General features: G+C 64.8%; 1 protein-coding gene across 4 annotated transcripts; it reads left to right on the top strand.

Annotated features, from left to right (window-relative positions):
* TSPAN32 (tetraspanin 32) lies at positions 10,098-25,023 on the top strand. Of its 4 annotated transcripts, XM_021082612.1 has the most exons (9): positions 10,100-10,694; positions 11,580-11,694; positions 12,488-12,585; positions 15,817-15,891; positions 20,363-20,464; positions 20,985-21,071; positions 22,890-22,973; positions 23,237-23,328; positions 23,821-25,023. In XM_021082612.1, exons 1-9 carry the CDS (start codon positions 10,629-10,631, stop codon positions 24,020-24,022), a joined length of 921 nt encoding a protein of 306 aa, XP_020938271.1. In that variant the 5' UTR covers positions 10,100-10,628; the 3' UTR covers positions 24,023-25,023. The 4 variants fall into 4 exon arrangements, with proteins under 4 accessions (XP_020938272.1, XP_020938271.1, XP_020938273.1 ...); XM_021082613.1 differs by lacking the exon at positions 22,890-22,973 and having other exon boundaries at positions 10,098-10,694; XM_021082614.1 differs by lacking the exons at positions 10,100-10,694; positions 22,890-22,973 and having other exon boundaries at positions 12,488-15,891.

Consider the following 25,469-nt stretch of genomic DNA (forward strand, 5'->3'; position numbering starts at 1 on the left):
GATCCTTCGTTTTCGTCCTTTGCACACAAAGCAAACCCACTTATTCGTGGACCTTTATGCTCCAAGACCAGCATCAGCCAGCGCATCGAGCACTTCGTTGGTGGCACTGAGTGACCGAGTTAACTTCCAGAGGTGTGACATCTTTGTCACATTACGGCATTCCAACATGAAGGATCTGTCTGTGCCTTCCCCACGACCTCTCTCAGCATCCTTATTGGAGTCTAGAATTGACCACAAGGAGGCCTGGCATTGTCCTGTCCCATGAACTGCTCGATGCCATCAGCGTTGTTACAGTTCTAGGCAATGTCTTCTACGTTATCCTGCTTTCTCCGTGGTGACGGACGGCAGAGACTCAGGCCCTCTCACTTTCCTATCTCTCACATCATCTTCTGGGATTTATTTCTCTTCTTGTTTGAGGGCTTTGTTGGCAAAGTGTATGTTACTGTGGCAAATATTCTAAATACTCTGAAGCTTGGTGGCTCTGAAAGTGTTTTTGTTTCTCTTTCATGCTGAAATGGTAATTGTGCCTATGAAGTCCTCTGCGCAGAGGTTCTCATCCCCTGTGCTTTTGTAACATCCATTTTCTCCCTTTTCCAGCCCCGCCCTGGAGAAGAATGATGTGGACCTCATCCCTTGAGACGGTCGGCCGTTACTCTGGAACATTCTAGAACTTTGGTCCTTGTAAGAGGCACTATGAAGAGAAGTCCAGTTTCTCCCTTTTCTGTTCTGCGTGGCCCCCGAGCGCTTTCTCTCATGTGTCTTTCCTCCTGAGGGATCGCATGTGGTGACTTTGTCAAGTACTTCCTTCTGTCCTTTCTCCTCGCCTCCGTGACACCTCCGTCCTCCTGCCGTCCCCTCTGCCCTGTCGTCCTCCAGGCCTCTCCCAGCTCCCCCACTTGACGTCATTCCCAGCATCACCCACCGGCTCTTTGCCTCCCCCGACGCGTTCCCACCCCCCTTTCCCGAGGCTCCTGGGACACGCCCTCTCACCCCAGTTGCTGACCCCACCCCGTGCTCCTGGGCGTCTGCCGGGACCTGAGCCTCTTGCCCCATCTGCCTGAGTGGTGCTGCTCCTGGACTGAGCAGGCTCAGACCACACACTGGCTTTCCTCACAGGTGCCCAGCGTTTCACGTTCCCTCGGAGGTGGATCGGAGCCCGAGGGTCCGGGTCCTGTGCCGGGGGGTGGGGGGTGGGGTGGGGAGGGGGGCGGAGGGCAAGACTGTGCCCTGTCAGGGCACCCGGGGCTGGAACACGAGGGGGGGCTTTCTTCTCCACCCCTCTGTCTTACTTACTCCAACATGCCTCTGGTTCCCATCCTTTGAGAAAGTCAGGGCCTGAAGAGAAAGAGGCTGGGGAGCAGGGCAGGTGGCCAGTACTGGAGTGTGTGTGTGTGATGTGTGTGTGAGAGAAAGGTCTGTGTGCAGTGTGTGTGTGACGTGTGTGTGGCGTGTGTATGGTAAGTGTGTGTGTGGTGTGTTAGATTGTGGGTGGTGTGTGTGCATGGCATCTGTGTGTGTGGTGTGCATATGTGATGTGTGGTGTGCGTGTGGTGAGTGTGTATGTGATGCGTGTATGTAGTGCATATGTGATCGTGTGTCTCTGTGGGTGTGACGTGCGTATGTGGTTGTGTGTTGTGCGTATGTGGTGTGCATGTGACCATGTCCTCGGCAGAAAGAAAGAAGAGCTGATGCCCAAACAGCACTGAGGCACCCAGGGCCCAGATCTTGGCTTCTAAGTACCACCGTCACTCAGAGGAACCCGAGCTCCTTGGCTGGTTCCAGGTCCAGGGAAGGGAAACCTCAGGATGAACCTGTAACATCTTGTTGCAGCAGAAGGTGAGCAGGTGGCCCTAACAGGGATGGGGACTTAGAACGATGACACGGGAGGAGTTCCTGTCATGGCTCAGAGGAAGCAAATCTGACTCGGAACCATGGGGTTGCAGGTTCGATCCCTGGCCTTGCTCCATGGGTTGAGGATCTGGCGTTCCTGTGAGCTGTGGTGTAGGTCACAGACGCGACTCAGATCTTGTGTTGCTGTGACCGTGGTGTAGGTTGGCAGCTGTAGCTCTGATTGGACCAACCCCTAGCCTGGGAACTTCCACATGCCACAGGTGTGGCCCTAAAAAGCAAAACAAATGAACAAACAAAACGATGCAGGAGCCAGCTCGCCTGTCCCATCTGGGGCAATTTTCGCATTAAAGTAAATAACGATCGTGACAAGTCACAACCCATTGAACAAGAGAGCAACTCCCGAGTCCATCCTGAAGTTTGTGTATTTGTTCATTCATTCGCGGAGAAGAAAACGCCCTCTCTCGTGCAGTGAAATGCCTGCTAATAAGCGTGGAAGAAGTGACCGAGTAAGAACGTTGGCACGAGGCTGTATCGCCATCGCAAGCATCTGTTCAGTGGCGAACCACCGACTGATGCTAAAGCAGGGGAGTCGGTTTGAGGAGTAACAGGGTGTTTGCAGAGTTGCAAAGTTCTTTGCCATAAAACATAAATGACAAGGGGCAAAATGTTGACTTTACCCTTTCAAGTAACTAAACCTGCCCCTTACAACTCTAGGCGGGTGCTCAAAGTTCCTGCCTCCTGGTCCTCCTTCCTTGGCCAGGGTGGAGTGGCGGACCACGTCAACTTACCGTGAGCACCAGAGAGCAGGACACGGTAGGTGGAACCACGGTTTTCAGTCACGGACAGCGGGTCATGAGCAGACCGTGCAAGGAGTCATACAAACCAGGGGCGGGCAGGCTCGGGGAGTCCAGCTGACGGATGACGCCCCAGGGGCCCCCAGCGCCGCAGGCTGCTCCTCCCCCCAGATGAGCAAAGGTGATGGGCTTACAGCCAGCAAGGAGAGACGTACAAATGTATGAACGAGTCTCAACATCATGCAAAGAAGCCAGACACAAAAGGACCAATCCTGTGCGATCTGCCAAATACGGCCAAAGGACCACTTGAGAGGATCAGACACTGTGTTTTTCCAGGCACACGAGGTCCCCAGAGGCGTCAAATCCCGAGACAGGAAGTAGGATGCTGGGGGCCAGGGGCTGGGGGAGGGGGAAGGGGACCAGTATTTCATGGGGCCAGAATGTCAGTTTGGGAAGATGAAGAAATCCTGGAGGAGACGTGATGTGTGCACATGATGTGGGCGTGCTCAAGGCCACTGAGCCGGACACCTAGAGTGGCGCTGTGAACTCTGCCACCTGTATGGTGCCACAGTCTTAAAAAGAAAGAGGCTTTCTGGAGAAGCCATGGGCACGTGGCTCTCATTGGGGGGCGGGGGCCTGGAGAGTCACAGGGACTTCAGGGCTACGGCTCCAGAGGGGACAGGAGGCTGGCCTCGGGGTGGGGGGAGGGCTCAGGGGAAGCCAAGGGTTCCCTTTGGAACACGTGGAGTGTGGGATAGCCGAGAAAAATCCGCATAGAAATGACGGGCCCCTGGAAAGCCAGGGCAGGGCTCAGAAGAGGAGGGGGCTGGAGAGTCCCCTGCACTCAGCGACATTTAAGGCCCAGGAACTGATGAAACTCCTCAAGGAGCCGGTGCGAGAAGAGAAAGGGGTTGGGCCCTGAGGAGCCCCCTATTTCAGCACGGGGAGAGTGGAGTCAGCAGAAGACGCAGAAGTGGCACAGAATTCGGTGACGTAGTAACGGTGCTGAGACAAGGATGCCCCAGGGGCCCCCAGCGCCACAGGCTGCTCCTCCCCCCAGGGCGACAGGGAGGATGAGGGGAACGTGTCTCTGGGCTTGGGAGCATGGGGGTCCCTGGGGGCAGCAGCCCAGTGGGCTGCCAACTGCACCTTCTCAGCAGCAGGACCCTGGATGGTCCGGGAACCTGGGGTGGGATTCCCACGGCCGAGCGTGGGTTAACCAGGACCCTAGAAGCGCTCGGCCTGCCTGGAACAGAGGGAAGGGACGGACTGCCCCTCGCCACCCCGGTGAGCCAGCAGATCCCAGAGGGCGTGGTTGTTCACTGAGCAAACTTCTGAGCACAAGAAGGGGTCACAGCCACCCACCCAGCCAGCGACCGGGACCAACCTGGAATCAGGCAGAGGGTAAACTCACACCCGGATCAGCTACAGCACAGCCCGGCCCATCCAGCGTGGTCCACCCACCCTCCTCGGCCGCCACAGGCACCTCTCCTACAAACCCACTGACACACAACTCACGCACACCACAAAGCTCACGCCCCGAGTTCCACTGGATGGCTGTCAGCATCCTCAGTGCTTAGGCACCACCACGCTCTAACGCTGGACCTCACCCTCCCCCCAAAGAAACCCCCCGCCACCAGCAGTCACTCGCGGGCGCCCTCAGCCCATGACCCCCACTCCACGCTCCACCTCCGGCGTTGCCTCTTCTGGATTTCTCCACGCAGATGACGTCGGATGAAAGCCCATGCCCCTTTTTGGGCTGGACTCAACTCCCAAACAGACAGTCATGCCTCCACCTAACCGGGGCGACTCCACCTGCACCCCTCACAAAGGGGAGAAGGCCCCTTACCCCCCCCCCCGGTGCTGTCCGTCCTCTCCTGGCCGAGTCACGTTCCCACCCTGATGTTCTAAGATGAACCTGCCGACACGGACCGTGTCACAGCCCACACGCCCCGCCCTGGTCACATAACCTCCCTCCTCCTCGGCCCTCACCTCCTCGCCACCTGCACGGGCACCTCGGATGACCCAGGCCTCCTTTCCTGAGAGGTCTGGGCCAGGGGCTGCGGGACCAGGCGCCTGCGGTGCTCCAAGGACCATGTGCGCTGCGGCCGAGCTCTTCCTCACCCCGCCACGCAGCACCCCCCGGCTCCGGCCAAGGGGACAGGTCACCCAGCCCTGCGGTCATCCCCGGCTTACTGATCCCCAGGCGGCGGTGGGGGGGTGCAGCCCCTGCTTCCGGTTGAATGGACTCCTTGTGTGCTGATGGGAGCCCTCCCCTCTCGGGAAGTCAAACTTCTAGACCAAGAAAACCTAGACTTGTGGGGACACGAGGCACAGGCTCCCCTGGGGGCGTCTCCTTAGGGTCAGAGCGGTCATGGCCGTTTCTCCCTCGTGGTTCCCAGAACCACAGATCTGTGCTAAGAGAAAACCCTGATTCAGGCCTACACTGCGTCCTTCGGGGGACAGTGCCCCCACCTAGCCCCGGTGGCCACCCAGCAGGGCCATGGCCCCATCTGCAAAAGGCCACTGCACCGTCCTGTCAGGCCGGCTGCTTCAGGGGATGGGGGACACAGTGGAGCCTCTGCATTCCTGAGCCTGGGCACACTGCCCACCCCCACCCCCACCCCCCGTCTGGGAAATGGGCTCCTTTGCCGGAAGGAAGGTTCCATGAGGCCCACGATGCGGCCATCGGGCACAGGCGGTGTGAGCGGGGACACACGTGGGCAGGGTAAAGCGAATCCACACCCAGAGCGCCTGCGCCAGCGCAGAGGCCAGCCCCTCGCCCACGCCCCTGCCGCTAGGGCACCCCGGACCACATGGAGGTGTCCGTGCTGGTCTCTGCTGCCAGGAGGGCGCTCGGCAGTGAAGCAGGGCTGCCCATCGCCCTGTCTGCGTCCCTTGGCCCACAAGCCCTTTGGGCGATGCCAGAGCTGGGGAGTGGGGAGGAGGCTGGCTGAGGTGCTCCTGCCCTTTGGGGAAGGGTAACCACACCCTCTACTCCAGTCCTCCAGCCACCAGTCTTCCACCTGTGCCCTCCTCTGCGTCCCTGGCTGGCTGGCCAGACGGTCAGCAGCTCTGATTGGTGTAGAGAGACCTATAACTCCGCCCCCCATTATTCAGGCAAAACCCAAAGGCTGGGCTGGAATTTCTGTGTGTCTCCCCCGACCCCCACCCCCGCCCGTCCTTTCCCTGCTCCTTCAGTCACTAGACCCCAGTCTCAGCCTGGTGGCAGGATGGCCTGGGCGGGGGCAGGGGCTCCAAATGCTGGTGGGGGCACAGCTGAGAGGGAGCCCCCCCGCCCCGTATGTCCCTGGCACCTGTGAGGCAGATGCAGTAGTTCTCCCTCCCCACGCCGCCCGCAACCCTTCTGCGTGATGCAGGGTCGCAGCCTCCCCATCCCGCCTAAAGGGGCGGGGCCAGGCTCCCAGGAGGAGGGGCGGGGCCTGCAGCCACACCCAGGGGAGCTGCGGGGAAGGGAGGTCAGCCAGCAACCTGTGATGGGGACGGGTTCCTGGCAAGCCTGGCCCAGGATCTCCCCAGCTGGGGGAGAAGCCCCAGCGCCCGGGGCCGGGTCTGGCTCAGCTGCTCAGAGGACAGGCCAGCGTGCGTCCACAGGCCCAGGCTGGGTGTTTCCGGGGACAGGGGTGCTCCCGCGCAGGGAGGGTCCATGGGGGAGGGGCCGAGCAGACGTGAGACGACCAGGAAGAAAAGCCTCCCCGCCCGCCCCGGCTCCCGAGAACCTGCCCAGGGCAGATGTGTCTGCAGCTGGACAGTTCCGGAGTCCGGGCCAAGGGCGGAGAGAAAGCTGAGGCTGAATTCAGGGTCTCCCCGCAGCCCTCAGTCCCACCCTAGAAGGGTGAGGGGCAGCAGAGCCCCACCGCAGGGCTGCCGGAGGGATGTGCTCCTGGGCGTCCCGGGAGCCCCTCCCTCGGTGGGAGGGGCCGTCACCGCCCCTTGAGGCTCCCAGGGTCAGGCACAGGGCCCCTGGCTCCAGGCCTCAGAGCCCTGACTCATCGGGGATGGAGGAGGGGGCCTCTCCCCGGCCTCCCCACCCCACCGGCAGTTAGGAAGCAGGACGGAGGCTGCCACCTCCTGGCCGGTGAAGTAGCCTCGCAGTAGGAGGAGCCTGCCTCAGGGCCAAGTCCAGGGGCCACTGGCCAGGTAAACTGTGGTGGCAGAGGGCGGGCAGGAGCAAGGGAGCAAGGAGAGAGCTGAAGGGCCACCAGCTTCTCAAAAGGGCGCAAGAGGGAGGGTGGGGGAAGGAGCAGGTGAGCAGGTGGGCAGGGGCATGGGTGGGTAGGAGGACAGATGGGCAAGTGAGCAGGTGGGTAGGTGGACAGATGGGCAGGTGGGTAGGTGGACAGATGGGCGAGTGAGCAGGGGGACAGGTGGCTAGGTGGTCAGGTGAGCAGGCGGGCAGGTGGTAGGTGGACAAGTCATCAGGTAGGTAGGTAGGCAGGTGGGCAGGGGCACAGGTGGTGTCGCTGAGCGAGTGGACATCTTGGTGATGAGCCATTAACAGAAGGGGGCTCAGGCTAGCGCGGGACCAAGGGTTCAGGAGCCAGTGAGTAGACGGGCAAAGCCAGCTCCGAGCTGCCGCCCGCTCTGGGCCCTGAGACCGGGGTGGCAGACAGAAGCATGATTTTAAATACAACTAGAAGCGTTTTAGATGTGCGGCGCGGCGGAGACGGTGCGGGGCGTTTATCCTCTCCCGCTCCCACGTCCCCCAGTATCGGCGTCTGACGGGAGAATGAGACGCTGCTCACGACACACCGACGGATATGGATCCACTTTTATTGACTGAGCCAGCACCTTCCTCGGGTTTCTTGAGTCCTTACCTACTCGCCTTCACCCGGGTTCCCATCCAGGATCCCCCACACATTGAGCCCTCACCTCTCCTTGGGCTCCTCTGGGCTGGGACCGCTTTCCGTGGACGCCCTGAGAGGGACTCGGGGATGTGGGAGGACGCCCGTGCGCGGGGGCTCGTCTGGTGGTTGTGTTTGATTAGACCAGGGCAGGACCACGGGGGTGACGTCCCGGCCCTCCCCCTGCCCTCGGGGGCACCTGCGCTCAGCCTGGCTTTTCTCTGCGATGCTGCCCACGCTCACTTGGCCGAGGAGTGCTTGTCAAGTGCCCCTTCAATCCTGTGCCCCCCCAAGGAAGTCAAGTGCACAGCCACACCCAAGGCCGGGGGGTAGGCTCCCCTCCCCGACGGGGGAGGACCCACACTCATTATTCGAAATTCTGCCCAGACAATATCTCTCCCCCTCCACTGGCTTATTCAGCGTGGACTCACAGATGTTTGTTTAACACGTTGGGTGGTCACCCACTATGTTATTTTTTGGGGGATGCACCTGCGACATGGGTAACTTTCTGGGCCAGGGATGAAACCCAAGCCACAGCAGGGACCCACGGCAGTGACAACACCAGCTCCTTAACCCACTGAGCCACCAGGGAACGCCTATGTTATTTGATTGCTCCAACTGTGCCAGCATTGGCCCCTGGGAGCTCCGTCAGCTGGTTCTTATGACAAAACAATTTTATTATTATGTTTAATAATTAAAATGAATTTTATTATAGTTATAGTTGTACAACCATCATCGCAACCTAATTTTAGAAGCTTTCCCTCCCAAACCCTCAGCCACCCCTCCCTCCCCCCGACCTGTCCCTTAACCATTTTCAATTAACCAAGTAATTATTAATGAGGGCGGGGAAGAGGGAGAAACAGAGGTCACCGGCCGACAAATGACCTGACACAAGCACGTGAGTGTGTACGTGTGTGCACACTCAGACGCAGCTTGCACTTGCGCACACTCAGATGCACGCACGTCTTCCCTGGACATAGAGGCCGGAGGCAGCAGGCAGCCGAGGCGGCTCCTTGTGGGGCTTGACCCTCAGGACAGGGCCCCGGCCGAGCCCTTCTGGACAGAAGCTGCTGCCTTAGGCCCCCTGCTGGCTCCCACGGGCCAGTGCTGTCCTCAGGAGGGCAAGTGGCTGAGGGCCAGGCAGCTGGGCAGGGCCAGGGGCTTCCCCTCCAGATGCCACTTTCTCTTGCACAGGGGCTGTTGGCATGGGAGGGTGTGGCCCCGCCACGGCCCGGGGCTCCCTGGGCAAAGTGAAGGGCGCCGACTAGGCCGGGCACCCTGCAGGGCCGGCAGGCAGGGGCCGAGGGCACCACGGTCAGAGGCCTGGTCTCTAGAGGGTCTGACTCGGCTCAGTCGCCACGAGACCCAGCCCCAGGGAGCCCCGTTTCCTGCCACAGAGGGGTATGGTGCCACTTTGGGAAAACACAGCAAGGTCATCTGTGCCAGGAGCCTGGCACACAGTGGGCAGTGCCACAGGGGGTCCGGCCCTGCACCAAAACTTTCCCCAAACAGAGGGCACCCGGGAGCCGGGCACGAGCAATGTCCAAACGTGCCCTGAGACAGGGCAGGCGCGGCTTTTCTCACCAAGTCAGGAAGACAATCCAGAAGCGAGCCAGGCCTAGGGGTGCGGGGCCCAGATGTGGCTCGAATCCCGTGTGGCTATGGCTGTGATGCAGGAGAAAGGGGGGCGCGGCCAGGTCCCCAGCCCTCGGCTCTGACACCCCCACCCAGCACTCTCCCCCTTGGCCGCCCCCCTGGGGCCACACCTGGGCTCTGGCGGAGCCGCCACAGGCCGTGATGTCACAGACACCCTTGCAGACCCAGGACGAAGGATTCCTGGGGGCTGGCGGGGCACCCTTGGGGGCACTGGGGTAGACAATAGGTCCTGGCTGCCCCCTGCCCTGGGCAGGGAGAGGAAGGAGGTGGCAGAGCTGCCAGCCAACCTCGAGTCCCACTCTGCTGGTTTCTAGGAGGCCGAGGCCCCGCTTCGCCCACAGCTGCCTGGGGCTCTCACCCTCAAGTGGGAGGGGACACATTCCAGCTGAGAAGCGGGCTGTGCGGAGGCCACCCCCGTGCCGCTCGCCTCCCTGAAGGACCAGAGCCGGGCCCCAGCTGTTCAAACTGGCCCAGATTGGACCCTGACAGGCGGTTTCACTGAGTGTCCCCTCCAGGCCCCTGTTGGGTCCCAGGGCCCACCTAGCTCAGCCCCACACCCACCTGAGGGCGCAGCCCCGTCCTCGTGCTGGTGGTTTAACTGCAAATCCGAGTTTTGACCAAGCCCCGACGCAGGTACAAGTGAGGGCCCCTCCCTTGCGACCTCAGGACAGCTCTGCTCTAAATTACTCCTTCGTACTGCCGAGGCAGCAGAATTTAGATCATTCTTTCCAAAATGTCGTTGTCGGATTTCCCGTCGCAGCTCAGCGGTGAATGAACCCGACTAGGATCCGTGAGGACGCAAGTTCGATCCCTGGCCTCACTCAGGGGGTGAAGGATCCAGCATTGCCGTGAGCTGTGGGGTAGGTCACAGATGTGGTTCAGATCCCGTGTGGCTGTGGCTGTGGTGTAGGCGGGCAGCTGCAGCTCCGATTCCACCCCTAGCCTGAGAGCCTCCAGGTGCCACAGGTGGGGCCCTAAAAAGCAAAAAAAGTGTCATTGTCACAGTTGAAATGCGGTTTCCTACGACCGTTTACATGAGGCCTCTCTCCCCAGTTCCTCCTAGGACGACGGCCCAGGCAGGACTCACGGATGCCCAGCCTTGGCTTGCCCAGGCTGCAGGCGGCCGGGCGCCCTCTCCCACTCACCCTCCACCTTGCTCTTTGCAGGGTCTTCTGTAGCCGCACTGCAAGCAAAGCCGCCCTTCCAGGAGGGGCCTCGGTTATCTGTAGCCCCCTGGGGTCCAGGCCAGGGCTGGGGGCAGCAGGGGACAGAGCTGGCCTGGCCGCCCCTTCCCTTCCCTTCCTGCCTGTCCTGTTTCCGGGGCACCCAGAGGCTCAGATGGCCGGGTGCTGAAAAACAGACATCTGGGTGGGGCACCCCTCCTGGGCGGGCAGCTGCGGTCTGAGGCCTCACCCAGCTGGAAACCACAGTGGGAGGGGGGCGGGGAGGAGAGCCGATCGCCATGGGGCCCTGGAGTCGAGTCCGGGCGGCCAAATGCCAGATGCTGGTCACCAGCCTCTTTGTCTTGGTAACAGCAGGTTGGGCAAGGGGCAGGCAGGGTGAGGGCGGCCTTGGTACTGGACCTCCAGCATGGGGCCTTCCCCACACCCCCGGGCCTGCTGCCCTGTGGACGTGCGCCTGGGTCCTGGCGGGCAGAAGAATGCCCCGTGAGCCGTGACTGTCCCGGGCAGCACGGGGCCTGGGCAGGGCCTGAGGGCCTTGGGGGGTTGGTGAACTGGGGAGTCGGGGGGGGGACTGGCTTCCTGCCCTGGCAGCTGCTCTCATGGGGTGTGGGCGGGAGGGGGGCTGCGAGGGGCTGGGGGGCTCCATCCCTCCTCCACAATGGGGGTGACCCAAGAGTCCAGGCCCTTGGAGAAGCTGGACAGTGAGTGTGTGGGTTGGGGCGGGGATGTGACTGTGAGGGTGCGTGGTGGGATGTGTGTGTGTGTGTGTGTGTGTGTGTGTGTGTGACTGTGGGGGGTGTCGTGTGTGCCTGTGTGTGTGGGGGGGTGTCTGTGTGTTTGTGTGTGTGATGTGTGTGGGGTGTGGTGGGGTGTCCACACGTGTCTGGGTGTGTCTGTGTGTGCGTGTGTGTCTGGTGGGGTGTCCATGTGTGTGGGGGGGTATCTGTGTGTGTGGGGGGGTGGGGTGTGTGTGGGTGTGTATAAGTGTGTGGTGGGGGTATCTGTGTGTGGGTGTGTGTGTGGTGGGGTGTCTGTGTGTGTCTGGGGTGTGTGCGTGTGTGAGTGTGTGTGGGGTGGGGTGTCCGGGGTAAAGGCCTCCCTGAGCCCCCCCAGAAGCACCCAGAAGCCGGCAGCTGACCCCATCTCAGGTGAACCCAGAGGCTAGAGGAGGCTGGGGGAGGGTCGGGGCCCAGCCCCACCCCCACGCGCTGGGTCCGCCCCACCCCCAGCTCCTGGGCCTCGCTGTGGCCACCATGGCAGCTCTCACCTATTTTGGGGCCCCCCTTGCTGTCATCAGCCACGCGTCTCGAGAGAGGACCCCCTTCGAGGCCTTGCATCGTCGGGGTAAGTGGGGCTGGCGGGGCGCTGCAGGTGCCAAGGGCTCGAGGAAGCCTGGGCTGGGGTGAGGTCTCCCGAGGGGAGCCGGGCGGGGGGCGGGGGCAGAAAGGGCCGCCCTGGAGTCCCAGCCTGGGTCTGCCTGCGTCTCCTGCCCTGCCAGGGAGATGGGGGACTGCGTGGGAGTGTCAGGGGGCGTCCAGACCCCATCTTCTGTGTCCGGGAAGAGGGGTTCAGCTCAGAGAGGGGCCCGGGGCACACAAGGAGGCCCCACGTTTTAACCCTGAGCCCCGAGCCCCTGACTCCCTGGAGCAGGAAGCCTGGAGCCGGGCCCGCACTGATAAGAAGACAGCCCTCACGCGGCCCCCTGCCAGTAGGGCCTAGGGGACGGGGAGGCGGCTTTAAGATAGGGGAGAAGAGTTCCCGTCGGGGCTCAGCAGAAACAAACTGGACTCACGTCCATGGGGACGCAGCCTCGGTCCCTGGCCCCGCTCAGCAGGTTAACAGTTCGGCGTTGCCGTGGCTGTGGTGTAGGCCCCCAGCTGTAGCTCCAATTCGACCCCTACCCTGGGAACCCCCATAAGCCGAGGGCCCTAAAGTAAAGGGGGCAGGGCGAGCAGAGGAGGAGGGGGCAGGGCAGGGCCGGTGGAGGCAGGGGTGGGGGTGGCAGCCACATCCCTGTCTGGTGTGGGAGATGTGGCCCCTCCAGAGCTCCTGGAAGTCCAACCGCCTGAGTCGCGCTGGGGCTGGAGTTCGGGACCCCCACCCAGGTGCCCTGACCCTCCTCCCTCTCCACACCCAGCCTTCTTCGCAGGAACCGGCCTGGCGGGGCTCCTGGCCCTGGGGGCTGTGCTGAGCTCTGCAGCCACAGTGAGAGAAGCCAGGGGCCTCATGGCCGGGGTGAGTTCTCCCTGTCCCCAGCGCCCCCACTGGGATGGGGCTGTGAGGTCACAGGGCCCCGTCTCTCCCCTCAGGGTCCCGACGGAAACAGAGGCCCGGGGATGTGGGCCAGCCAGGACCCCTCCACCCAGGCCCCATGTCACCCCATCAGCCCGGGGGGCCTTGAAGACCTGGCTCTCCAGACCAGGAGCGTGTCCCAAAGGCTCTGGGGTTGCGGGGGGGTCCTGGTTCTGTGTCGCCGGAGGCTCTGAGAATGGGCGGTGGGTGGATTCTGTCCCCTTTACGAAGTGGCCAGGCCACCCCGTGTAGGTGGGGACAGGGCCAGTGGCCCCAAGGTGGCCTGCAGCCCGGGTGCCTCCTGAAAGGCACACCCTCCTTTGCAGCAGCCGGCAGTGGGGGCTTCCCGCCCCCCAGGTCCCACAAGCCTCTGACCATGCCCCCCAGCAGTGGCCTTCTGCTGGCCCCAGGGCTGCTCCTCCCTGTGGCCTCGTCTCTGTCCCCCCTGTGGGCCCCGCCTCCCCAAGGACCCTCATCCTGCCCTCTCTGGGCTCACACCCCCTCTCTCACCTGAACGGGGCCTCAGCTCTGGGCTGGTGCCTCGCTGTCACCTGCACCCCCAGCCAGCACCTGATGCACGCCCCCCCCAAACCTTCTCAGTCAGCTGCCACTACCAAGTGCAGCCTCCCTCCCACCAGCCTGCCCCCAGCAGACCCCGCCTCCACCCAGTGAGCTCATGCCGGGGGGCTGTGTTTCCCTGGACGGAGGAGGGCCTCCGAGGCCGGCAGTCCTGGGCTCCCTGAGGTCACCTTCTGGGTCCCCAGGGCTGGTGGGCTTCTCGGCCCAGCTTGTGTCAGCAAGTGTTTGTGAAGGACTCCTGGGCGGTGGCAGGACAGGGTCACCCCCGGGGGGGTGGTGTGCTGGGGAGTGGAGCGGGGGCATCAGGCAGCTCCAGCCCTAACCAAGGCCCCACAGGAGCGAGGGCAGGCCGGTGCTGCCTGGGCGGCACCAAGGCTCTGGCCTGTGCAGCCTTGCTGAGCGGTGGCGGGGAGGGAGGCCCCAGGGGCAGCTGACCAGACAGGTGGGCTGTGCCCCCAGAAGGGAGCCCTAAGGTGTGGAGCCCTCCAGCCAAGAGGCCCATGGCTGGAGGCCGAGCAGGCTGCCAGCAGGGCCAGAACCCGGGGGATCCCAGGGAGGGCACCCCGCGAGGCCAGTGCTGGGGCGGCAGCATCCGCCACCAGGGGGCGCCATGGAGCTGGGCTCAAGGCGGAGGCGGGAAGACAATTGGGCCAAAGGCTCCTTTTCCCAAGGTTCTGGGTTCCGTCTCACCAGCTCCAGCCTGTTGTTGGCCCAGCTGGTCACCAGGGCCTTCCCCAGCTTCCCTGACCCCCTCCCCCAGCTCTGTGCCCTGATCAGGGACCCAGTTCTGCATCTCTGCCCGTGATGCGGTTCCAGCCCATGGCCGGATGCATCCCAACCACCCACCCTGCACCCCCAGCCTGGGGGGGCCAGCCCAGCACGCCCCTCGGGCACTGGGAGACCTCACTCCCACACCTGCCCCTTTGAGGGGTGGGTGGGAGAGAGAGAGAGAGAGAGTGTGTGTGTGTGTGCGCGCCCTGCGCGGAGGGTCAGGGAGCGGAGATCTTTCCATCTTGACGCTCCCCCGCCCCTTCCTGCCCCCACCTCCCGGCCTCCCCCGAAACCAGCCTCACACAGGAAATGAAAGGCTGGCGCAGGCTGAGCAGAGCTGGCAGCGGTGCCAAGGAAGCCATTTTGATGAATTTACGTGTTTTGTTTAGAATTGGGAGAGAGAAGCCGTGGGGATTGGGCCCGGCCACACCCAGCACCTTAGCCTCCCCGGGCTGGGGCCTGGGAAGCCACTCAGGACCCTCTGGGCGAGGCGGGCGAGCAGGAGGGAGGGCTGCTCCCGCTGCTGAGGACAGACGTGATTCCTGGAAAAAGCTGGTCCCCGGAGCTGGCTCCTGGCCCCCAGCCTGGGAGGCCGTGCTGAGCAATGGCTTCCAGATGGGAAGGTGGCCCCCAGCCAGTGGGGCGTGGTGGGGGACGGGGAGGGGGAGGCATCTGGGGGCCGCCCTGGGACTGAGGCCTTGCAGACCCCTGGACAGGCAGGAGGGGGCCTGGGGTGAAGGCTGGTGGGCTGCCCAGCCCTGAGGAGAGCTGGAGGTAGTGTGAGGGCTGCCGGGGTGGCCCCCTCTTTCCCAGAGCCCGGAGAATCCATGCCGTCGGTCACGGACTCTCCTGGGTGTCACCCTGAGTGGGAGCCTGGTCGCCATCTGCCCCAGGTCACGGAGAGCCGGGGCAGTGGGGGCGACACGTCAGCCGAGCCAGCCACACAGAGCCGGGTGAGGTGGGGGGTGGGGTCTGCAGGCAGCCACTCCAGGCCTCTGGACCCCCGGGCAGTGTGGTCAGCGGGCGGCTTGACCGTCCAGAGCTCCAGGAGGTGCCCCGGCCTGAGTCTGGAATCAGAGGGCCACCAGCACACAGTGGCAGGCCAGGCCATTAAGTCGGGGACGTCCCCAGGTGGCACATAGGCCAGGGTTCCTAGTCTGTGATGACTCTCTGAAACTGCCCGCAAAAGAGCGTTGGGGACACGTGCGCCTTTTTAGGGGAGGGGCTGAGACGTTCATCAGTTTCTCAAGGGGCACCTCGAAGGGGCCGGCCCCTGTGAGAGAGAAGCGGGCCGCCAGAGCACCGGGGCCCGGGGTGGTGGCAGGGTCAGGAGACAGCTGGGCCAAAGGAATCAAGCAGGGCAGGAAGCGGGGGCACGTCTCCCCAGGGGCCCCACCATCTCGGGGTGTCCACCTGGCCACGCTCTCCGGCCAGGAACCTCTGGAGGCCTGTTTCGGAAAACAAAGCCAAACCTGCTTGGCAAGGCCCTCCTGGTGGGGCAGCAGGTAGCCCTGAGCCGCTCCTCCTGCCCAGACCATGGGACGGGGGCCTTTCTTCTCCCAGCTCCAAATCCCAGGCTCAGGGAGGCTCTGCCCTGCCCTTCCGGGGTCGGGCAGGGGCTCCACCAGCCCAGGGGCTGCCTGCCGCTCTGGGGCAGGGGCTGTGGCACTGCTGCCGATGACAGGCCCTCGGGAGCCGAAAGGGAGCTCCCGCAAAGGGCTGGGAGCCAGCGTGCCCACCATGTGCGGCCTCGCCCTCGGGTGGTGGGGAACCCGCCAGGGTGGCAGCCCGGTGCCTGGGGTAATGGTCTCTCCTCCGGCCCAGGCCTTCCTGTGCTTTGCCCTGGCGTTCTGTGCCCTGGTGCAGGTGACCTTCTGGAGATTCCACGACCCCACCCAGGTAAGCCCCCACCACCCCCACCCCCCGCCCCGCAGGGGAAGGCCCCCAGGGGTTTGAAAGGGGGATTCCATGCTTCCTCTTACCTGCCGTCATCAGGGCAGAGGGGACGGGGAGACCACTGGGGGGACATTCTCTGGATGGGCAGCAGCTCCCGGGGAGGGAGGGAGGCAGGAACGGGCCCCAGACACCCCCTCCTCACTAAAGCCCTCCTGGGCCCAGAAGATGGCCCCTGGGGAGTCGAGTGGGGCGCAAGCAGGGAAGGGAGGCCCCCCGCTGGCCTGAGCCTGGCTTAGCGGGCTTGGTTCCAGAAAACGCACCCCAGGGGGGCCGGGCCAGGCAGGGGGAGGGGCCTCGTGTGGGGGTGGGGGCCGGAGGACAGCGGCCCTTGGTCCAGGCCCCGACCTGCCTGGAGGCGGGGCTGCCCAGGTGACCCCGCTTGCCGTTCGCCTTGGGTCTTGCGCCGGTGGTTGGCTTCAGTGGTGACCATGGTTACGGTGGGTGTGGGTCCTCCCAGCAGGGGATCCTGTTTCGTCCTTCCTTCGGGTGGGGTGACAGAGAGGGACGGGAGGGTCCAGCCCCTTAGGCCCCGTCCCGAGCGCCTCTCTGCTGCCCTGGGCAAGCCCTCTCCTCCTAGGGCACCAGCCCTGGAAACCGAGGCCGGTCTGGCTGGAGTGTGCTCAGCTTCCAGGCAGAACCCCACACGAGGTGACAAGCAATGACACTGGTGTGTATCAGGACTCCCAGGGGCCGCAGCCTCTTCGTTGCCCAGGCCCCCCAAGATGTTCGTGCGGGATGCAGAGGCCCCCAGAGAGTGGCTAGGCGGGGAGGCCCAGGTCGTGCTGTGCTCCATGGGGGTGCGACTCCCCCTCTGGTCCTGTCCTCCTTACCCACGGGAACGGGCCTCGTTTCCCCGCTCCCAGGGCTCTTGGAGCTGATGAGGCTGTCACCACACCTCCCAGCGTGGTGGTTGTCCGCTTGGTCTGCGGAGGGAGGGACCCAGGCCCGGGAGGGTGGGGGCCGTGCGAGGTCACCCTGGCAAAGCTGGGACAGGAGGGGCCCCCATCCAGGGCTCTTTGCCCTGAGCCAATGCCTCTTTTCCCTTCCCTGCCCAAGGGTCACCACCACCCTGGCATCTTCTGGGGTCACCCACGTGTGACAGCATTGAAAAAGGCCCTTCCGTCTGGCTCTCGGACGAGTCGGAGCCCTGGCCGAGCAGGCTTGGCTCTCTGTGGGGCTGGTCAGCAGACTTGACAGGAGGAGCGGGGCCCGGCCGGTGTTATAGGCCCCACATTTCCCATCCACCGAGAAGCTGGCTGCCCATGCACCGTCGGGGTCGCCACATGGGTGGTCCCGGCCAAGATAGCTGCCAGGGTGCCCTGGGGCCCCATGCAGGGGTCCCGGGGGGCGGCTGCAGCCCACCCTCTGTCTCTGACACTACGTGTTTACAGCTCTGATCTCAGGATTTGTGGTTCTGTTGCGGGGGGTGGGGATGCGGAGAGCGTACAGGGGCCACAGGCCACAATCCGGCTGGGGCCCCTCTTGGGGAAGGAGCGGAGGAAGCAGACGGCTCCCAGCTGGGCCTCTTGTCTGTCCCAAACCCTGCTACCATCCCCCACAGAAACCATCCCGGTCTGGTCTGAGCTCCAGCTGACCCGCAGGGTGCCGTTCTCGGGGTCAGTGGAGGCCGGGGCTTCCTCCCAGGCCCACGTGGGCACAGGTGGCCCGGGGGAGGGTGCTCTGGCTTCAACTCTGGGGTCAGCGCTCACCCAAGGCCCTTGGGTGGTCAGCTCACCTTCCCTGGCCTGTTTCTTGGTCTATAAAAGGAGAACGAGGACCCGGCAGGCAGAGGGGCTGCTGGGCGGCGGGAATGGGCCCGCGAGCGCAAAGGGCCAGTGGAACCCACCTGTGCCCCTGAGCCCAGGTCTGTCCTCCATCACCTGGGCTGGTGCAGACAGGGCACTGCCAGGGCACAGGCCCCAAGCACCAGGGCCAGGCCGAGCCCCCCACCCCGGGACATCTTGGCCTCAGGGACCCCCCCCACCCAGGGCTGGACAGATCCCAGCTCCTTCCTTCTACGAGGTCCTACTGGAGGCCCAGGGAGCAGAGAGCACCCAGCGCCAGGGGGCCCAGCCAGGCCCGTCCACCCCCACTTCTCCCGCTGCACGCCTCCCGACTGACCCCCTAAGGTGAAACACAGGGTCAAGGTGGCCCATCAGCAGCAACCCTACAGACGGGAGACCTGAGGACGGACGGGCAGCACAGGGACCGGTGGCCCAGAAACAAGGCCGCCGCCGCTCCCCCCCCTCCCCCAGGGCTCATTCAGGGAGGCGTCCTGAAGCTGGCGCAGGCCTGCAATGCGGAGACTGGGCGGTCGTGCAATGAATACAGAGCACGAGGGCTATTAATTATGCTCCCGCAGGAGCCTGAGAGCCACTCTGCCACGGCGCCCTGTCCCCAGACGGGCCTGCCAGGGCAATGGATTGCCTGGCTGCACTTAAGAATTCATGCATGGATTAAGTACAGCAGTGCAAAGGGCTGCAGTGAAAGACAGCCGTCCTCGCTGCTCCCAGGTCTGCGCCCCGCCCCTCCGCCCCTGTCCAGCCACCCCGGGACCCCTGGGGCTGGTCTGAGACCACCTGCAGCGCCACCCAGGCAGGCTTAGCAGACAATGGGGAGGCGGGTGGTCAAAGGCAGTGAGTGTTGGGAGGGGACGCCCCAGGCGCCTGGTTGGGGTTCAGCAGCCCAGGGACACCCCCGCTGAGGGGCAGCCCCTGGCGTTCTGGAAGACAGGGCTTGAGATAGGGGCACGCTGGCAGGGCACACCCAAGGCTCTGAGACGCCCCCCCAGCCCCACCCCCAGTTTTCTCATGGAGAGACACAGGCCCCCTGAACCTGGTGGTGAGGGAAGGATGGTACAAACCGCAAGCCTGCCCCCACCGCCAGGCCCAGGGTCATATGGGCAGGGAGCAGGGCTTTGCCTGATCTGCTTCCTGGTGTGCAGCACAAGCCCACGGCCCCCGCTTCTGGGGCCACGGGAGAGACGCACGGCTCAGCCATCAGCAGGGTCCCTCTTCTTGCTGGTATTACAATAACGACACCTCACCTGGGAGGGGCCAGGGTCTCCCTGGGCCCCAGTGGGGGTGGGGCCGGAACCACGAGGGTGGTCTGAGCTGGCCTCCTTGTCGCTGCCCTAGGCGCCACTAGACCCTGAGTCCGCCCCAGGACCTCCTCCCGTGGGGACACAGTAGCCTGGCGGGTCCCCGCCCCCATGTCACGGAGGAAATGAAAGCCAAGCCAGGGCCCCTAGCCAGGCCTCCTGCCAGGGTGGCCAGCCTGGCGCCTGGCTTCAGCCCAGGACTCTGCCCACCCCCCAACATGGGGGGCGTGGACCTGCTGGCTGAGTTTGGGATGACTTTCGGGCTAGGTCTCAACGGCAAGGGTTAAGGAACGCTGGCATGTTTGGGGTGAAAGCCCATTGGGTTCCCACTGGGGCACGGGGCTGTGGACAGCCACCGCCTGCCTGTCCCCTCGTCCTCCAGGCCGGCACTGGGAAAGCCGCTCTCCTTCTCTGGAGGGCAGGCGCGAGTGGCCAGAGCAGGCGTCTGCTCACCCTGGCCCTTTGGGTCTCCCCTGAGCCTGTCCCAGCTGTCAGCACACCGTGGGGGTGGGAAAGGAAGGGAAGGGGGGACTTAGGGTCCCAGAGGCGGGAAAGGAAGCATCAGAAGCAGGGGAGCTCAAGAGGCCTTGTCTGCACCAGGAGGCTGGTGACCCTGGAGCAGTCATGGAAGCCTTCCCGGAGGAGGCAAGATTCCAGTTGATCCCTGAAGAAATAACTTGTCAAGGAGAGGGTGTCCCAGTGTGGGGGTGGCATGAGCACATACACATAAGGGGGTGCTTAGCTGGGCAGAGGCAATGAGGCCCGATTGAGGTGGGGTGCGGAGTGAAGGCAGAGCCAGCCAGGCCCCTGTGGCCACCCTCCCTCTCCGTCATCTGCCCGGGCTGCCTGCGGCCCGCTCTGGGCCTGGGCTTTCTGTACCGGGTGGTTCTGGTCGAAGGTCTAGAACGTCCCGGGGAGCAGAACTCCTGGCATGAGGCCTCTCCTGGCTTCTCCCCGGGGCCACCATTACTTTCCCCTGCCCACCGCCTGTTTCCAGGTCAACAGAAGCAGGTGGACCCTTGGGCCAGCCCCTCCTCGCCCTGTAAGGCCAGAGCTGGGGGCGGGAGGCAGAGCTCGGGCCTCTGATTTATCCTGCAGAACCCCCCGTGCCCAGGGCAAGAGTGGCATTCTTGGGGGCCGTTCTTGGTGGGGGACACCCTGTGACTGGCCCCCAGGGGGCCAGGCTCCACTCTCAGGGAGGAGAAGGGGCGTTGAGCCATCTCTCAGCGCCCCGGGCCAGGCCCGCCTTCCGAGGCTCCGTCGGGGGCCCAGAGCCCCACCAACGCAGGGCCTTCCGTGGTGCTCTCGGTGCAGGTGGAAGATGCCGTGTTGGACACCTACGACCTGGTGTTCGACCGGGCGGTGAAGAATTTGTCCGGCATCTGGCGGCAGGAGCTGGCAGCCATCCAGGACACGGTGAGCTGCTGGGGGAGGCCCCCTCCCGGGCAGCTCCGGGCTGGTCTGCCTCCCCAGGTGGACTGCCATCCAGAAAATGGGCACAGGGCGGCCCCCAGAGTCAGCGGGCTGGGGACCAGGTGCTGAGCGGGATGCCCCGGGAGGGGGAGGGGCGGGGAGGAGGCGGCCCAGAGCCAAAGGGCGTCTGGTCCAAAGAGGAGGAGGAATTTCAAGATGGCATCGGGTTAGGCAGGGCCTGGTGACCGCTGGCGCTGGCCCTGGCAGGTAAGCCATCAGCCAGGCAGGCTGGCAGCTTTAGTGAGCACCAGCCACGGGGGGTGGGGGCAGGGGGCCAGGCTGCCCAGGGCCTGGTCCCCCGCTAAGCCAGCTGCATCACCCCGAGCGCCAGTCTCGGGCTCTCGAGGCCTCAGCTCTGCTGGACCCCTAGTCGCTTGGCCCCTTCGGGCCTCAGTTTCCCCAGCTGTCTGACGGGGACCCCGGGGTTCCGAGAGCAAACTGTCTTCCTCGCCTGTCCTTGCAGTTTCTATGCTGTGGCAAGAGCTCTCCGCTCGGGCTCCAGGGCAGCTCCGGGGCAGACCTGTGTCAGGGAGAGGGGCCTGCAAGACAGGTGAGGGGGCAGGGCCAGCCAGGGGTGGGGGGTGGGGGGCAAGGGGGCCCTCGGCAGATAGGCTGGGAGAGGCTGCAGCCACAAGGGCCGCGGGAGAGGGCTGGGCTGGGGGCACCTGACCCAGCGTGGCCCAGGTCCTCCTCTAGGCTCCAGTGGCTCCTTCGCTCCCTCCCACAGCTCCCGGCCTGGCGGCTCCCCAAGGCCAGGCATGCTGTCCGGCACTGGGAGCCCACCCACGGAAGCTTCTAGAAGGGCAGAGGGCAGGTGGGAGACAAACGGGGGTGAGCAGTGCCCAGGGCCCCCAGAATAGGAAAGGTCAGCCCTGCCTGGGTCGGGGGGCAGAGTTCCGAGGCCTCCACCCCCCAGGGAGCCAGGTCTTTCTAGGGAGGGTCGGCCTGGGCCAGAGTCCGGCCACAAGGACCTCAGTGGGACAGAGGTGGGCTCTTCCCACCACCACGGCGACCTGCCCTCCCCCAGCCCCCCTCCCCCTCCGTCCAGGAAGCAGACTCACCCCTATCTCTGGCGAGAGGCTCCTGGCCACCCTCCAAGAAACAGACAGGAGGATGCAAATGGCTCGGGGCCCAGCCCGGGACAGAGCCAACAGCGCCATCCCATCGGGCCTTCATGCTGGGAAGGGGCGAGGGCAAAAGGCCCCAGCGTGCAGGGAGGGGGGAGTCAGGAGGCCCGTTCACGCCACCCAGGGAGAGGCCTCAGGACCCCGTCTGCAGAGGGGGGTGAGGGCGGGCTTCGGTACCTTCTGGGTTGTGGGGCAGGGCCCTGCGTTCGGCTGTACGGGCCTCGTGGCGGGGGGGGAACCAGCACAGGAGGGTGCGCAGGCCACCCTGGAGGAGGGGAGGGAGGGGCAGCGCTGGGGTCCTGCATGGTGGTCCGGCCCCAGGGCTGCCTCCCAAAGAGGACGTGCGACCACAGTGGGGAAAAGGGGCCGATTAGGGTTCTTTTTCCCACGAGGCCCCCGGGCCAGGATGTAGGGGTGCGGTGCTGCCCAGGGCTCCTGCAGCCATGTGGAGCTGCTTTCTAGCGGGGACAGTCCTGACCCACGCGTCCCCACCTCCAGGGCAGCCGGCGCTGGTCCCTGTCCCAGGTGTGAGCAGGGGCCGGGTTCCAGCCAAGGCTAGAGATCCAAGCAGCAGCGGGAGGCGGGGGGCTGCAGGGCTCAGACCTGTCCACGGCAGATGGACAGCCCAACAGAGGCCAAGCCAGCCTCCTCTCCCCCCCGTCCTGGCCTTGAGAACCAAACCCAGCCTGGCCCCCTGCACTTCCGGCCCCCGGCCTATCCCTGACGCCAAGTCCATCCCCAGAACCAGATGCCACCACTGAGTGCTTCAGAGACAGGACCGCTGCCTCCCTTTTCCTTGGAGACGGAGCCGCAGTGGAGCCCCGCTCGGGCTGGGCAGTGCAAGGCCAGGATGGGGGCAGGACGAGTCCAGGACCCCCCCGCGGCCCCCTATCCTCAGCCAGGCTCTGTGCCCCACCCTGGACGGGGTGCTGGGGACCCCACAGTAACTGAGACCCAGCCTGCCTCTCGGGGGGCAGGGCACCAAACACACAACCCGAGGCAGGCAGCCCCGGGGACTCCCCAAGGGCGCTCCCCGCTGGACCCCAGGGAGCCGCAGTCCCCACAGAGGCGGCTCCACCCTGCTGGGTTTCGCCTGTTTTCGGCGCGCGTCCCCAGAGCGTTGGGGTGTTGTCCTGCCATGTGCCACACCCCGACCTCCAGAGCCGGAGCGTGTGTCCTAGGTGGGCTTCAGCTCCGGGCTGGGAGGGTGGTCGGGGCTCACGTGGGCTGCCCTCCGCCAGGACTGCCTGCAGGGGCTCAGGAGCTTCCTGAGGAACCACGGGAACGTCGTGTCCACCCTGACCAGCCTCGGCCTCGTCTCCATGGTACCCCCTCCCACTCCCAGCCCCCTCCCCACCTCCCGCCCCTCCACCAGCCTGAGGCCAGGCCCCAGACCAAAGGGCAGGACTGGGCACCCCAGGCCGGAATCCCGGATCTTGGGGACCAGCTGGGTTGCCCTGCACGGGGAGCGGGGAGCAGCGAGCCGCAGGCCTGGGGGGCAGGGGTGATGGCCAGGAACCCTCACAGCCCAGTGCCTTTGGGGGGGGGGCTGAGGCCCCTCCCCTGCAGCTGCCACTCCCCCCCCTAGGTGTACGCCGTGCTGCTCAGCGCCTTTCTCTGCTTCGCCATCCACTCGGGCCGCAGCTTGGACCGCAAGGGCAAATACACCCTGAGCCCACGGTAGGCCCCCACCCCCTCGCCACCTCCCCAAAAGGGTCCTACAGGGGGGCGGGTGGAGGCAGGGCAGGCAGGGAGTGCCCACCCCTTCCCCCAGCCAAGATCTCTGCCTCTGCCCAGAGCACAAGCCACACTCTAGAGGGGGCTGGGTGGGGGGGGCACGCTGAGGGAGGGACACCTACCACCGCCCCTAGCACCTCCCCACCCGCCAAGCCCCAGCCTCCCCGGTGCCGTCTCAGCCCGCAGCGAGAGACGGTGCTTCTGGGGCTCCCAGGAAAGCCCCGGCCAGGACCTCTGACCTGGGGAGCCCCAGGCACCCTGTGCACAGGGAGCAGGGGGGGCCAGCAACCCCTCCCACCCCTCGTGCTCCCACCAGACCTGCTGGCCGTCTCCTCCACTCCCCACCCAGCCGCCCCGCCCTGGCCACCTGGGTGCCTGCCCTGCCCAGGCGTCCTGCCTCGCCCCCGCATCCTCACAGTCCCCTCTGCCCCTCAGGGCCAGTGGCCGCCAGCCCCAGGAGCCCAGCTTCTTCAGATGCTGCCAGGAGGGGCCAGCACCTCGTCACCCGCCTGAGGCAGATGTTTGCGAGGCCCGTCCAGGTCCGAGCAGATGCTTAAGGGCCTCTTTCCTGCTCCAGGACACGAAGCCGCCCACGCACGGAGGCGGCAGTGACACTGCGGCCCTGGCCCGCACGTGATCCTTACCAGGAGGGGACCAGGCCTTTCCCTCCATGTCACGCGGGCCCGGGAGCCAGGACATCCGACCAGAGGTGTGGGGCTGGCGCAGGGGGACTCTCACAGGCTGGGAGCCGGCGGGAAGGAGGCAGGACAGAGGAAGCAGAGGGCAGGCTTGGCCGAGCTCTGCATGGACCTCGCAAGGTCAAGCCCAGCTGGGGGCCGGGCTGGGCTCCCCTCGGCAGACCCTGGGCCCCCCCAGGCCACCCCCCCTCCCTGGTCAGGGGGTGGGCAGAGTTCAGTTCTGCGCGGCTGCAGGACCGGGGCCCCTTCCTTGCCAGCTGTCAACCGGGCAGTTCTGCTCCCCGAGACCACCTCCCCTTCTCATGGGGCCCCCCAGCCTCAGGTCCACATGGCAGGGGGGCTCCTGCTGGTGCGGAGAATTCCTCTGACTCTGCTACCTGCTGGAGGGCTCTGCTTTCAGAGGCTCAGGGGGCTAGATGAGCCCACCCAGGTAACACCCCCGGCCAAGGAGCAACCACAGCGTTAGTGATTCAGTGTTTACGGAACCCAGGGACTGAGGCCGGCGGGCGGGGAGGGGGCATTTGGGCGCTTCTGCCGGCCGCAGCCCGGCCGCCGGCCATCCGACCGCCTGGCGGAGGAGCGCTCTCTAACCAACTGGTGCATCCTTGGCTCAAAGTCCCGGGGGGGACACCAAGCTGGCCCAGCCGACAAAGGAGAATGGGATACGCCTGTGACAGGGACAAAGTGACAGATGCCGACTCGTCCGCCGCTCGTGTTTCCAATCCCACCCTCTCTTCCCACACTGTCACCTTCCAGAACAGGCTCCCACCTGATAGAAAGCAAACAGCCCCCTGCAGGTGAGGTGCACAGCCCCCTGCCCCCAGAAGGTGCCAGAAGCCTCATGGTTCTGCGTTTGGTAACCATCCCGGGGCCCGGGGACGTGCTCCTCTCCTCACTCCCTTCCTCTCATCTTGCAAAATAAATTTCCCAGAAAGTTTCAGCTAAATCTCCACGCACAGCAGTGGGGACAGAAAGGGGAACCTCGTGAAACCCTGCAGCCCTGCCCCTGATGCAGCAGGAGAGTGGACGCTGCTGGGAGCCGTGGGCTGGTGCTCCTTTGGGCTGCGGCCGTGAGGCCAAGACGGCCGCCACGCTCGCCTGCTCCGCGCCCCGGGGCCAGGTCCCCTCAGCGGCCCGAGCGCCTCTCCTCTTGTGACTCCCTGTGACACAGCGAGCTGAATGAAGACCTCCAGCCCCGGTCCCCGGATGTGGATGTGGAGAGGCTGACGGCACCCCGCTTCCTCCGGACGGCTCACCCGGCCGTCAGCGCCACCCCCTTTGTGCTCCCTAACCCCGGGGGGAGAGGTCCCAGTGCACCGGGTGGGAGCCCCAGTTCCAACTCCAGGATGCTCTTGCCTTGTTCAAAGCATCACGTTGCTGGTCACA

The sequence above is a fragment of the Sus scrofa genome, chromosome 2 (genome assembly GCF_000003025.6).
Source record: "Sus scrofa isolate TJ Tabasco breed Duroc chromosome 2, Sscrofa11.1, whole genome shotgun sequence".
Classification (NCBI taxonomy): domain Eukaryota; kingdom Metazoa; phylum Chordata; class Mammalia; order Artiodactyla; family Suidae; genus Sus; species Sus scrofa.

Bases quoted from the DNA above. Each gene is read 5' to 3' on its own strand.
- TSPAN32 (XM_021082611.1), top strand. From the start codon at position 15,529: ATGGGACGGGGGCCTTTCTTCTCCCAGCTCCAAATCCCAGGCTCAGGG. The intron at 15,892-20,362 runs GTAAGCCCCCAC...CTCTCGGTGCAG, and splicing joins GATTCCACGACCCCACCCAG to GTGGAAGATGCCGTGTTGGA. The intron at 21,072-22,889 runs GTGAGGGGGCAG...GCCCTCCGCCAG, and splicing joins GAGAGGGGCCTGCAAGACAG to GACTGCCTGCAGGGGCTCAG.